The sequence below is a fragment of the Diceros bicornis genome, chromosome 9 (genome assembly GCF_020826845.1).
Source record: "Diceros bicornis minor isolate mBicDic1 chromosome 9, mDicBic1.mat.cur, whole genome shotgun sequence".
In the NCBI taxonomy this organism is placed as follows: Eukaryota; Metazoa; Chordata; class Mammalia; order Perissodactyla; family Rhinocerotidae; genus Diceros; species Diceros bicornis.
In genome coordinates, this window is record NC_080748.1 from 21,335,318 (window position 1) to 21,350,525 (window position 15,208).

Below are 15,208 nucleotides of genomic sequence, written 5' to 3' on the forward strand. Positions count from 1 at the left end.
TTTCATAGAAGTCGAAACATGAAGTTTTATGTAAGAAATTCAAATACTCTAAGATGCTATGCTGTGAGGAAGCCCAAGCTGAAAAAGATTGGAGGGAAAAAGATCTCTTTTCCCTCTTCCCATCTTAGGTTCATTGGCTGAACACTTCCCTTATCTGCAAAATGGAGATAATTCCTACCTTATGGGGTTGATGTGGGTATGAGAAAATGTACATAAAATATGTGGCACAAGACTAGGCACTTAGTATACGTTCAATAAATGTTAAGTTGCTGTCGTTATGCTTGCCAACAATAATAATAAAAAGCAAAAGGGAAGGGTTTGAATTGAAAAATTTTAAAAACACGTAGAAACAGTGTTCCGAGACCTTGCTTTCTTATTTTGCATGGTATTTTTCATTTTTTTTTCTTCAATGCATCTTTCTAGGACAAAAAATAATATCCAAAGATATTTTGGCACTAACAGTGTGATTTATGGCAAGAAAGATGAGCAGTCTATTCCAACCCAGGAGATTTCCAAGGAGACAGAGAGCCAAGACAGTGTAAAGGAGAATAGGAACAAAGACTTGTCACATATTATTAAGGGCGTGAAAGTTGAATTAAGCACAGTAAATGTACAAACAGCAAAGCCGCCCAGCAGAAGACAACTGAAAAGTTTGGAGGCCACAGTTGGCAGGCCTCAGAGAGCTCCAGGAGGTGCCCCAAAGGAGAGGTAAACTGAATTGCAATTTGAATGTTCTTCTGTGAAAGTAATTTTTGAAACTCCAGTAAGCTTTTTCTTTTAGAAAAACTTTTTAAAATTAAAGTCCATGGGAGATACTGAATTAATGAAGAGTATCAGTTTGTAAACACAGAGACTAATGATTACTTGAGTAACACTGTTATTGTTCTGTACTTAGAAAGGGACATCTCTATACAGTCTAGAGAGGAAACGAGTATTGATGGAACTGAGAATTTCACACATTCTCTTACATATTCATCAGTGCTATTAATTGCCAATTAATTGCCTCTTTAAGGTGTAAATTAACAAATCATTTACGTCCTAATTTGAAAGTAGCTTTGTGTCTCTGAAGGACTTGTTTATTGGAAATTTCCATTTTAAAAATGCTACCTAGGAAGCCAGCCGGGTGGCATAGCAATTAAGTTCATGTGCTCTGCTTCAGTGGCCCGGGGTTCCCAGCTTGGGATCCTGAACACAGACCTATGCACCGCTTATCAAGCCATGCTGTGGCAGGCGTCCTACATATTAAGAGGAAGATGGGGACAGATGTTAGCCCAGGGCAGTCTTCTTCAGCAAAAAGAGGAGGGTTGGCAACAGATGTTAGCTCAGGGTTAATCTTCCTCACCAAAAAAACAAACAAAAAAAACTGCACCTAGGATAGAATTTTAGCATGTTGATTACAACTATTTTTTCTGTTTTTTGAGGAAGATTGGCCCTGAGCTAACATCTGTTGCCAATCTTCCTCCTTTTTTCCCTTTTTCTCCCCAAAGCCCCAGTAGATAGTTGTATGTCATAGTTGCACATCCCTCTAGTTGCTCTGCGTGGGACACCCCCTCAGCATGGCTTGATGAGTGGTACGTACGTCTGAGCCCAGGATCCCAACCGGCAAACTCCAGGCGGCCAAAGCAGAGCATGTGAACTTAACCGCTACGCCACCAGGCCAGCGCTGATTACAAGTATTTTATATGACTTCCTTTGACTGGTAATTATCAGTGCTCTCAGCTTATGTGGTTTCCTCAAAATAGTGTTTACTTGTGCTTGCCAAAAGAGTATTGTCTTTCACTGATGCTAAGTGCAGTCGGTGATATTTTAGCATTGTGTTGTAGTTTAAGTGGTAGTGTTTTGTTTTAGTGATACATAAATGATGTGTCTTAAATTGATGACATCATCGATTCAAGTAATAAGGTATGTAGCCTTAAGATGCCCATCTCTGACCTCTCTTAGCAGAATAGACAGATAGTGTAGATTTCTGTTTCCCAGAGTGACTTAACATTTTTATGGACCTTCTTAGTTTCTACATTGTATGACATTGTATCACAACTACCCCTGGAAAACATAATTGGTGGTAGAAGGTAAGCTAATTCAGTGATGTGCCCATAGTGGGTACCTCCTCCTCCTTTTTAGAAATAAAATAAAACAACAAAAAAATTCTATATAAGTATATAGAATTAGGTAATACACACATACGTATGTAATACTTGTCAAGAATGGGATTTTTTTAGCTCCCAGATCTGTTTATGACCCATCGTGGTTTTTATTATAATTATACAATTTAATTAAGTATTATAGAAATGGTTAAAATGAGTTGAATGCTTGGCAGAGATTCAGGAAAGGTAATTTTGAAAATTGCTTTCAAATTAGGTATGAATGAGACAAGCATAAAAATCTAGGAGAATTCTGCACTCAGATTGCTTTGTAAGCATTTTTAAGTTCTCGCTCCATGTTTCTACTTTAAAGAAACCAAAATTGGAAATATTGGAGGATGTACTATGGATGTGGTGTATATATAAGACGTATCTTGGAACTTCTCTCAGTGGTCCTACGTTCAAAGAAGAGGCTTTGGTCCTACATCAAAAGATTGGTAAATGAGGTACATTTGTTTTGAGTTTTTAAAAATATATCTTTTAATGATTTTTGCCCTCCCTTCTTGTCTTTTAAGGGATTCCAGATGCACAGATTTGGGTTAATCATCATCTGTGATTCATGATGCGCTGTCATCGTTGCTCCATGCATGGCCTGCTTTTAGTTTCTTTATTTGTAATATATATTGATCTCCCATCGATATAGTTACCATGGCTACATAACAATTGCCCCAAAATTTAGCAGCATAAAACAACCATTTTTTTAATGTTTTTTTTTTTTTTAGGGAAGGGAGAGGGATGAAGATCTAACAAAAGTGGTGGTGAGGGAAGGGGAAGGGACGTGAGGGTGTAGGAAAAGGGGAGTGCAGGAGGCAAAATACTAAACAGTAGTAAGGAAAAGGGGGAGTGAGGAGAGGGAGCAGGGAGGAAGGGGAGAGGACAAGGCCAGAGGGGAGAGAGGAGGGGGCAAAGGAGGAGAGGTAACAGGAGAAAGGGGAGGGTGAGGGAGAAGACAGGAGGAGAGAGAAGAGGGCTGCAGGGAGGGAGAAAACCACCGTTTTTTGTGCTCATGGGCTCTGTGGGTCAGCAGTTTGAACAGAGCCTGGTGGAGAAGGCTGATCTCTGCCCCGTGATGTCTGGGGCCTCAGTTGGAAGACTTGGAAGTCCAGGGGCTGGAATCATCTGAAGGTTTGCTCACTCCTAGGTCCGGCAGTTGATGCTGGCTATTAGCTGAAACCCTTGCTGGGACTGTTAGCAGAAACACCTACACGTGACCTGGGCTTCCTCACTGCGTGGTGGCTGGGTTCCAAGGGTGAGTGTCCCAAGAGAAAGTGAGCCAGGAGGAGTTTGTATTGTTTTTATGACCCGGCCTTGGAATCAGACTGGACACAGCATGCCCCTCTCATTTCCTGTTCCACATTGATTTTTGAAGAGTACTTGCTTTTTATCACAGCGACTGCCGGAAAACCATTTTCACAAAGATATGATGTCATAGAAAGGAGTGCAGTAGTCTAATGCTAAAACTGTGAACTCCATTGAGTTAGTAGTTCACATGGTCAGTGACAGATATGCCTGTGTTTCCCTGTGTGCTCCAGCCTGCCCTAGGGCACAGTTTGGGAACCAATGTCCTGGTCTACGCTGAGCTCCTGTGAGAGGCTGTTGGCCCACACCCTTAAGTTTCTTAGAAATCCTGTTGTCTGTTTGAAAGGCTCTCTGAGGCACCACCTTAAATCTTTCCAAGATCTTAACAAAGGGTTTTACAGTCCTGCCCATCTTTACAGTGTTTTCCTGACACTGCCCTGGATTTAATCTCCAGTCAGAAGCCATTTCTAAATTTCAGCATTGTTTGCTGTCTGGAGGGGCTAAGAATGAGAAACAATTCTATTTTTGATCCCAGCCAGTCCTGGCTCCTTTATATGGAACCGTTTTTTCTTATCTCTCACCTGTCACATTTTATCATCAGCAACTAAGAAGTCAGGAGGCACCTTCAACACACCGTCTGGAAGTCTCCTTAGCAGATCATCCAATTCATTGAGTCTGTTTCCCGTTTTCCACATCACTACAAGCAACAGTGTTGCTAGACAACGATCCCATTTCCTCCAGCTGGCTGTATCATTGAGTTCCCTAAAGCCCTCACTCACAGCTTTGAGGGCTGTTCGAGTCTCACAGCCTCTTTGAGGCCCTAAGCTTTCGCTGACACTTCCTCAAGATCTTTCCAGTTTCCACCCACAGCCCAATACCCAAACCTCTCCCATACATTTTTGTTTTTTCATTACAGCACTACCCAACTTCCAAGCACCAAAATCTGTTCCAGTTCCCTATTGCTGCGTAACAAACCCCCCATCCCAAAGCTTAGTGGCTTAACAGTGCCAGCATCTGTCTGCAGTTTGGGCGGAGTGTGGCAGCGATGGCTGTGTCTGCTCCACTCTTAGTTAGCAGGGGCAGGTTCAAGGCTGGTCTCTGGAATCATTGAAGGCTTGCTCTTGTACATTTCAGTGGTTGATGCTGGCTGTTGGCTGAGACTATTTGGTTTTATTAATTTTTTCTGTTGCTTTTTTAGTCTCTATTTCATTTGTTTATGCTCTGATTTTTATTATTTCCCTTCTTCTACTGCTTTGGGGCTTTGTTCTTCTTTTTCCAGTTCCTTTAGGTGCATTGTTAGATTTTTTATTTGAGATTTTTATTTGCATTGCTGTAAATGTCCCTCTTAGAATTGCATTTGCCGTATCCCATAAATTCTGGCATGTCGTATTCTCATTTTCATTTGTCTCCAGGTATTTTTCGATTTCTCCTTTGATTTGTTCATTCACCCAATCGTTTTCAGTAGCATTTTGTTTAATCTCTACATATTTGTGGCTTTTCTGATTTTCTTCCTATAGTTGATTTCTAGTTTCATACCCGTTGTGGTCAGAAAAGATGCTTGGCCTTGTTTCAATGTTCTTAAATTTATGGAGACTTGTTTTGTGGTGTAATATGTGATGGATCCTGGAGAATGTTCCATGTGCATTTGAAAAGAATGTGTATTCTTTCGTTTTTGGATGGAATGTTCTGTATATATCTACTAGGTCCATCTGTTCTAGAGTGTCATTTAAGGCCAGTGTTTCCTTATTGATCTTCTGTTTGGATGATCTATCCATTGGTGTAAATGGAGTGTATAAGTCCCCTACTATTATTGTGTTACTGTGTATTTCTCCTTTTATGGCTGTTAATAATTGCTTTATATATTTAGGTGCTCCTACATTAGGTGCATAGATATTTACAAGTGTCATATCCTCTTGTTGGATTGTTTTGATCATTATGTCGTGCTCTTCTTTGTCTCGTTACAGTTTTTGTTTTAAAGTCTATTTCGTCTGATATGAGTATTACTACCCCCGCTTTCTTTTCATTGCCATTTGCGTGGAGTATCTTTTTCCATCCCTTCACTTTCAGTTTGTGAGTGTCTTTAGGTCTGAAGTGTGTCTCTTGTATGCAGCATATGTATGGGTCTTGTTTTTTTATCCAATTAGCCACCCTGTGCCTTTTAATTGGAGCATTTAGTCCATTGACATTTAAAGTAGCTATTGAGGGCCGGCCCCGTGGCTTAGTGGTTAAGTGCGCGCGCTCCACTGCTGGCGGCCCGGGTTCGGATCCCGGGCGCGCACCGACACACTGCTTCTCTGGCCATGCTGAGGCCGCGTCCCACATACAGCAACTAGAAGGATGTGCAGCTATGACATACAACTACCTACTGGGGCTTTGGGGAAATAAATAAATAAATAAATAAAATTATTAAAGTAGCTATTGATAAGTATGGACTTACTTCCATTTTTTAACTTTTTTTTCTTGGTGTTCTAGTAGTTTTTCTCTGGTCCTTTCTTCTTCACTTGCTCTCTTCCCTTGTGGTTTGATGGCTTTCTTTAGTATTATGTTTGGGTTCATTTCTCTTAGTTTTTTGTGTATTTATTATAGATTTCTGGTTTGTGATTACCGTGAGGTTCATATACAGTAACCTATGTATATAGCGATCTATATTAAGTTAATGGTCTCTTTAGTTTGACCTCTATCTGAAAGCTCTACTCTAAAACTCCCCTCTTCCCACATTTTATGTTTTTGATATCATATCCAACCTCTTTTTTGTGCGTTTGTATCCATTACCCTCTTATCATGGGAATAGACAATTTTGCCTATTTGTGGTTTTATCTTTCCCCCTTAAATAAGTCCCTTTAGCATTTCTTGTAGTACTGGTTTCTGGGTGACAAACTCCTTTAATTTTTGCTTGTCTGGGAAGCTTTTTATCTCTCCTTCTATTTTGAACGATAACCTTGCCAGGTAGAGTATTCTTGGCTATAGGTTTTTTACATTTAGCACTTTAAATGTATTGTGCCACTCTCTTCTAGCCTGTAAGGTTTCCGCTGAGAAGTCAGCTGATAGCCTTATGGGATTTCCTTTGTATGTAACTTGTCTTTCTCTTGCGACTTTTAGCATTCTCTCTTTGTCTTTAATTCTGGACATTTTAATTATGATGTGTCTTGGTGTGGGTTTATCTTGTTTGGGGCTCTCTGTGCTTCCTATACCTGGATGTCTGTTTTGTTTCTTAGGTTAGAGAAGTTTTTAGCTATTATTTCTTGAAATAGATTCTCTGCCCCTTTGTCTCGCTCTTCTCCTTCTGGGACACCTATAACACAGACGTTAGTGTGCTTGATATTGTCCCAGAGGTCCCTTAGACTGTCCTCACTCTTTTTAATTCTTTTTTCTTTTACCTGTTCAGCTTGGGTGATTTCTTCTAGTCTTTCGTCCAGCTCGCTGATCCATTCTTCTGTGTCTCTACTCTGCTTTTGAATCCCTCTCGTGAATTTTTCATTTTCCAGTATTGTTTTCTTCTTTTCTGATTGGTTCTTTTTTATGTCTTTCATTTCTTTGTTGATGTTCTCACTGAGTTCAGCCATTCTTCTCCCAAAATCAGTGAGCATCCTTAACACCCTTTGACCTCTCTGTGGGTAGGTTACTCATTTCTGTTTCATTTAGTTCCTTTTCTGTGGTTTTGTCCTCTTCCCTTGCTTGGAACCTATTCCTTTGCTTCCTCATTTTGCCTCTTTCTATGTGCTTGTATCTATGTATTAGGTTTGTCGGCTACGTCTCCTGATCTTGGAGAGGTGACCTTATAGAAGTGATGCCTTATGAGGCCTGGCAGTGTGCTTCCCTCTCATCACCAGTTCCAGATGTGCCAGGAGTGATCCCTGTGTGGGCTACGTGTGTCCTTCTATTGTGGTGGGGTTGCTCTTCCCATAGGTGCCCAGGGAGGCTGAGCTGTCCCCCTCGCTGGCTGGTTGTAATGCTCAGCTGCGTGTAGTTGTTGTGGGCCCTTCAGTCTCTTTATCGGGTGTGGGGAGCCCCAGCATGGTTGGCTACAAGGTGTAATAGCACATTCCTGTTGCAGTTTTTCTGTTAAGTGAGTAGGCCCCCAGCGTGGCTGGTTGTTAGGCTCAGGGGCTTACAATTGCTATAAGCCTCTGGCCTATAAGGCTCTTGTCAGCTCTCTGAGGATTGAAGCTGGGTGGGGCTGGCCTTAGGCACAGGAGCACCCAGTTGTTTCAGGCTTTGGAAGGTGGGGCCAATCCCCTGTGTGACTCTTTGAGAAGCACAAGTCTTCTGCAGCTGACAAGCCCCGCCACCCACAGGTCCACACACACAGTCAACACAGTCCTGCCCCGTGTGTGGGCCCTGACCTCTTGAAGTGGATCTAGTCTCTCTAAGGCAGGAGCCCCACATACTCCACTAACGCCCCACGCTCTCCACCCACTCCTTGTGCATGCCCTGCCCCACAGAGGTGGACCCACTTGCCAGGCTTCGGAGAATCCAGTCACCAATCTATGCAGGGCCCCATGTTGCCCCAGGGCTTATTGGGTGGGGCTAGTCCCTAGGGTGGGCTGCCTGCCCTGGCTGAGCTGGATTAAATCAGTGCTCTAGTGGGTGGGGCAGACCCTGGGCTAGCAGGCCACAGGGAGAACTCCAGTGGCACCTGCCAGCGTCTGTGTCAGCACACCCACACCAGGTCACAACAGTGGCCACCGCCAATGTCCCAGTCCCTGGAGAGGTCTCACCTCTCACCAAGATGCACTCAGAGCCTATGAGGTGAGTCTCTTTTCACCAAAGGACTGTGCACCTTTCTGTTGATTTTAGGTTGCTTTCCGAAACAGGTAAATTTGTGTGTGGGCCTTTTAAGAGCGGGCTTTAATTTCTTTGTGAACCAGCATTTCTGGGGGTACTCCCCAGTGGTGTTAGTAACAAGCAAAGTCAGATATTATGCCACTTGTCTCAGTTGTGCTGGGTCCGAAAAATGCCTATAGTGGGAGCACTCCCCGGCTCAGGGCCCCACTCCTCCAGGAAAGGCTGGGTACCTTTGGGTTGCTCCTGGGTGGCTGTGAAGCGCTGCGGCTTGTGAAGGTGGTGTTTTTTCTCTCCAGAAGGGAGTTTCTGCCTCTTCCACCTCAATTAGGATTGTTGTTTGTTGCAAGGGTTCCTCTTATCCAGTTTTCAGTTCCGTCTCAGGCGTAATTTTACCAAGAGTAGTTGTAAATCGGCTGTGTCTGTGGAAGGAGGTGAGTTCAGAGTCCCTACGCTGCCACTTGACTTCCGTGTCTCAGGTGTCAACTGTATGGTGGGCAACATTATCATGCTAAAATTGACCCCTGATTGATTGATTGCATCTGGATTAGGAGAACTATAAGGTAGCCTATGGGGACACCATACTTTGGGCTTCCTTCAGTGCAGTTACTCTCGTACTGCATGTCCCTTGTAGGGACCCCGGAAACTCTGCCTGTGGCCTTGTGACAGGAGGTATCGGTTCCTGTGGGACACTAAGCCAGGAAGCTCCCACACCTCTGTGACAGCTCTTGGATGGCTGAGTGAAGTGTCACCAACATAAGTGCTATAAGGACTCCTGCCAAGAGGGACACTGAGGCTGCCCTGCCAGCCTGCTATGGTTCTGTCCTTTGTCTTTCTGAGTAGATGGGCCAGGTGTGTCTGGTAGTTTTGTGAGCCTGAACGTGTCATGGAACTGAACAAGACCCCTGGTGAGTGCAGCAGTAACCAAAACTTCTAGCTCTGAGTTGACCTTTTTCTTAACCAAGTAACTACCTGCTTTGATCATCCAGTAAGAAAGCTTCAGCTATTACTCAGTTAATTAATCTCCTACTTGAAATTTAGATTATTTCTAGTTTTTCATTAGTATAAAGTGATGCTGTGATTAACATTCATTCATTCATTCAGCAACTTGCAGTTGCCACTATGTGTCAGGCACTGTCCAAAGTGATGGAAATAGATCATTGAACAAAACAAAGTCTCTACACCCTACATTATGGTGGAGGGGTGGTGGTGGTGGCGGGAGAGGGGATGTATTTACACACACACACACACTCGCACTCACACACACACACATACACAGTATGTCAGATGACGAAACATGAAGGAAAAAATAAGAGTGATGGGGCTGGAGAGGTGCTGTTTTTTAAAAAGTGAGCAGGGAAGAATTCTGATAATGTAACATTTGAGCAAAGACCTGAAAAGGTTAGGGATAAAGACGTGCTGATACCTTTCAGGCCTAGGGGATGGAACTGCTTAGGCCTTGAGTTTGGAGTGTGCTGTGTCCCTCCAATTCCACGTAGCTGTTTATTTTCTTTAGACAAATATGCCTCAAAGTAGAATTCCTAGGTCAAAGGATTTGCATATTTTTTGGGCTTTTGATAGATGTCACCGATTTGCCTGCCGAAAGTTATGCCATTTTGCGTGTCCACCCAATAATATCTTTCCGCTCATCAGGATTCCCTTTCTGAAACTGTATAGGTCATACAGTTCATTTTAAAGAAATTCAGAAAGTACAGAAGGGTATAAAGTGAAAAAGTATGTATTCATGAAATAGTCTGATGATAGGGTAGAATAGATTGTTGAAAGATATTTTAACAAGTTCTCATCAGCTTGTTAAAATCAATGTAGAAAGATCCCCGTATGTAAAAATTGTCTCGATGACAGAGGCTCCTCCACAATTTTTATTAATTAGAACATTGCAAATTATAAAACCAGAAGCTATGACTATAAAGAGCACCATTGTCATAAAATGCATGGTTCTAGAAAATGAATGCTCATCTATATTCTTTGCATACTCTGATGAAATATATATATTAAAATTTGAAGGTTAACTTCACAAGTAGTTGGGATAAGGTTTAAGCCTTAGTCACAGGTAATAGTTTTGAAAGTAGCACATTTCTTTTTAACTAATTGTTATATTTACTCTTTTCATTCTCCTATTTTTCTTCTATTCCAATCAGATTGTAGATCTCCCATATCTTAGTAAGTAAAGTCCTTAAAATCTTTCTCCGACAACTTCAGGGATTTGGGAACTTTGACTTGCATATTAGACAACAGATCATAATATAAAAAGGCAGGTATAGTAAAACATTAATTTGGATCCTACTCATTGAGATGGCAATTCTCAGTGAATTAAAAAATGTAAGTAATTTCTTTTTATGTCTGGCATATTTTTCTATTAACTTATCCTAATTTACTGAAGAGTGGGCTTTTGGGTTTCTTTTTTTAGCTTGTTCTTATGGAAAATTTAAAACATAAGCAAAGTAAACAAAGTCATATAATGAATACCTGTCACCCAGCTTCAATAATTAGCAACATTTTGCTATTCTTTAACATTTATGCCTTTACCCACTTTCCACCTCCTACTTGATGAAGATGATGATTTATGGTTCTTTTTTTTTGGTTAGGTAAAATTTACATACTTTGAAGTATACAAATCTTAGCTGTAGGATTTTGAGAAATGGGTATGCCCATGTAACCCCATACTTCTCAAGACGCAGAGCATTTCCCATTTTCATCCTCCCCGTCAGTAGCCTTCTGTCCTGAGGCAACCACTATTCTGATTTTTTACACCTTAAGTTAATTTTGCTTTTCTAGAATTTGATATAAATGGAATCATACAGTATATACTCTTTTGAAACAACTTGTTTCATTCAGTTTCATTCACGTCCTGGTGTGAGCTGAGTACTATTCCATTGTGTGCATATAGCGCAATTTGTCTATCTGTTCTCCTGATTGTAGACCTTTGGGTTGTTTCCAGTTTTAGGCTATTATGAAGAAAGCTTCTATGAACAGGTTTAGTTACTTTTATATTTGCTTGCAATATATATTGCTTTTGAAATAAAATGGCATCTAATAAATAAATCTACCAATTTATAATTTTTAAGGCTGGTCCCTCACCTCTCCACCTTAATATATTGTTCTGAGTTAGTATTGTGCTTCAGCAAGTTTCCATTAACTTTGACCTTTAACATTTCAAAGTTTATATAAAACCGATAGCTAATATTTAAGAATTCTTAATTTTTTCAGAAATTGCATTGCATGATACTTTTTTGAATGATAAAAGAAATTGCATTGCATGATACTTTTTTGAATGATAAAAGTTTCCTCCAAAAAAAATCATTTTACTTCCTGCTAAACTTATAACATAATAAGTAATACCTCTTTTTTCATTCTCATTTGTTTTTCCTTGGCTTTTTCAGAAGCGAGTCCCTGAGTCCTGAGTTGGTGGCCGCTGCATCTGCTGTTGCAGATTCTCTCCCTTTTGACAAGCAGACAACCAAGTCGGAGCTGCTCAGGCAGCTCCAGCAGCACTGGGAAGACTCAAGGGCACAGAAAGATGGAGAAAGAACTAAAATTAGGTTAGTGAGTCAAATAGTTATTCCAGTAAGGCTGGTATCTCAAAATAGGTTGTTTTTTATGTGACTAGTGAGTAATATACATAATATATTCATTATATATAAAATATGCCTCATAAATGGAATATTAGCCATCTGATTTTTTTAAAACTCATGTCTTAAGTGAAATTGCAGTTTTGAAAAGTCTAATTGAATAGTGAAACTTTTTTTTAAGAAATTACAGTTTTTTGTCCCTGAAAAAGAAATGATAAATTTAGTAGTGTTATTAAAAATAAATAAATAAATAAATAACAGAATAAGACAGCTTCTCTGAGAAGATTAATTTTTCTCATTACTTGATGAGTATCAACTCATCACCCAATAATTTGCTGGGTTGTGTGTGTGTGTGTGTGTGTGTGTGTGTGTGTGTGTGTGAGGAAGATTCGCCCTGAGCTGACATCTGCCAGTCCTCCTCTCTTTGCTGAGGAAGACTGTCCCTGGGCTAACAGTTAAGTCTTGGGAACTATGTGAGTTTAATGGTCACTATATTGGATATTTTAATATGTTATGTTGAGTATCCTGAGGGTTAGTTGGCTTTTTTTTCTATCATTCCCAATCCTGAAAGTTCCTTTCTATGAAAAATGAGTTTGGTTATATGTAAATTAAGTTCTCATTTATTGTTTCACATCTATTATGACATTTGTAATAGTGACTATTTTGACTTCCAGAACGCATTATTGCAATGTCCTTCCCATCTTCTGGAAGACAGTCTTTCTATAGGAATCCCATTCAGGTAAGGGTATTTATCTAACAAATGCCCATATTTCTCCAGAAACAGGCTATGGAGTTATAAGTTTAATATTGGCACAGAGATGGCAGTATTCTCCTAAAAGTTTACTTACTCTTTCAGGTAAAAATTATAATGGATTGATATCAATTAGCTTTTGCTGTGTTACGAACCACCCAAAAACTTAGTGACTTATAACAGCAACCATTTACTTAGCTTATCATAATGTGGTTTGTGAATTTGGGTCAAGCTTAACTAAGTGGTTCTGCTAATCAGGAACAGGCTTAACTAATCTCTGCCAGGCTAACTCATGCATCTGTGGGCAGCTACTGGGCCTCTGAGGATTGGCTGGTCTAAAATGGCGTGGCTGGATGGCTCCATGTGGTGTCTCATTCTCCAGCAGGCTAGCTCAGGCTTGTTCACATGGTGGCAGGGCAAAGATCCCACAAGCAGCAAGCAAAAGAATGCAGGGCCCCTAAAGGCCCAGGCTCAAAACTAGTATAATGAGGCTTCTACCTGCTTCTATTGCACAAAGTCAATTACAAACCCATTCCAGATTCAAGGAGTAGAAAACAGGCTCCATATCTTGATGGCAGGAATTGCAATGAACTGTGGCCATTTTTTGTAGTCTATCATAGGGGAGAAGTATGGGAATTCTTCAACTAACGTGTGTTCTCTAGGTTGAGATGCTAAACTATAGAGGAGGCAGACTGCTTTAGGTTCTGTGGATTAAATAAATTAATATCAAACATATAATGATGTTTACTATGAAATTCCAGTTTAAAGTCATTGTTTAAGATGTTTGCATACATGTGCGGGTATGTAGACATTAGTGTAATTTACAATATTTGTTATATCAGTAAAAATGTAATATATACGTATGTCTATATATGTGTGCATATATACACATGTGTATATAATTATACTTTTATTGAGAATACAAATACTATAAATTGCACTAATCTTAAGTATATATCTTGATGATGGAAAACACTATGGAGATTCCTCAAAAATTAAGACTAGAACTACCATATGATCCAGCTATTCCACTGCTGGCTATTTATCCAAAGAACATGAAAACACAAATGTGTAAAGATATATGCACCCCCATGTTCATTGCAGCATTATTCACAATAGCCAACACTTGGAAACAACCTAAGTGTCCATCAAGGGATGAATGGATAAAAAAGATGTGGTATATAGACACGATAGAATACTATTCAGCTGTAAAAAAGATGAAATCTTGCCATTTGCAACAACATGGATGAACCTTGAGGGTATTACGCTAAGTGAAATGTCAGAGGCAGAAAGTCCAATACTGTATGATCTCATTCATAAGTAGAAGATAACAACAACAACAACAAGAAACAAACACATAGATACATAGATTAGGTTGGTGGTCACCAGACAGGAAGGTGGGAGGGAGAAGGACGAAAGGGTGACAGGGCACATGTGTATGGTGATGGATGGTAATTAGTCTTTGGATGGTGACTTTTGGGTATTGATGTAGTCTACACAGAATTTGAAATACAATGATGTACACCTGAAAAAAATATATATATCTTAATGAAATTGTATATAGATATATAGGCATGTAACCAACACTCTTCTGAAGGTATAGAACACTTCTTGCTCTTTTCAGTCAAGATTCCAACACAGTGGAGGTAATTACCATTCTAACTTCTGTCACCACTATTAGTTTTATCTTTTCTTGATTTCACATTAGTGGAATCATATACTACATCTTTCGTGACCGGCTTTTTATGCTCAAAATAAATTTTGTGAGATTCATCTAATATTGTTGTATGTACAGTAGTTATTTTTTATACATATAACATTAATATTTATTGCTTTCTTGAAGACTGTATTGAAAGCCCAAGCATTCCACACAGAAATTATACAATTGTAAACTGCTTCACAAAAGCAGCAAACATGTTACATTCTACAAGATCTTACTTTACAGAAATTTAAAAATTTTAACTATGAAAAGATACAGCTGAAGAAACAAGTATAAATTTGGTGGCCAGTAATTTTGACAGGGAAGTTGTACAGCTTGCATGGTTTTAAATATGTGAATTTTAAAATATTGATTTTAGAGTAATCATTATGCTCTTGTGTTGATAGAAAAGTATAAGACTGGCTGTTGAAGAATCATGTTTAAAAATATTTAATTCACTTCAAAATGTCAATGCAAAGTATTGTGCTTTCTCTGTACCCCTACACCTTCAGTCATTTAGCTCAAGTCATCATTAAAGTGATGTATTAATTCTTCCAGTACAGTGGTGGTTCACACCATTCCCATTTGCATACTTTAGAATATATTAGATTAGAAAGAAAGGTGTAATATTCACAGATGTTCAGAAAAGCAAGCAAAAAGTCAGTGAACCTGCCCAGTTCTTCTGAGATGGTCTCATGTCAGCTTCATAAGCATTCATTCTAAAATATGGTAAGCTAATGTTTGAACACAGTCTCCAAGATAAAGCACATCGTCTTACAAATAATGAAGTCCTTTTCTCAAACATCACGAAAGTATACAAAAGAATTTTAGTTTGAAGAGATCTCTTGGAATGTGTTTAGCCTGATATTTCAGCAGCCTTAAGGGTCCCAGGGTTTCACAAGGACCAGATTCTGAATTACTGAGAAGAGAAAGATACTGCTTTGAG

At 39.8% G+C, this 15,208-nt stretch overlaps 1 protein-coding gene across 1 annotated transcript; it reads left to right on the forward strand.

Annotated features, from left to right (window-relative positions):
• Positions 1-385: 385 nt before the first annotated feature.
• LOC131410399 (small ribosomal subunit protein mS31-like) lies at positions 386-12,672 on the forward strand. Its single transcript, XM_058548574.1, has 3 exons — positions 386-708; positions 11,624-11,782; positions 12,669-12,672. Exons 1-3 carry the CDS (start codon positions 410-412, stop codon positions 12,670-12,672), a joined length of 462 nt encoding a protein of 153 aa, XP_058404557.1. The 5' UTR covers positions 386-409.
• The last annotated feature ends 2,536 nt before the right edge of the window (positions 12,673-15,208 follow it).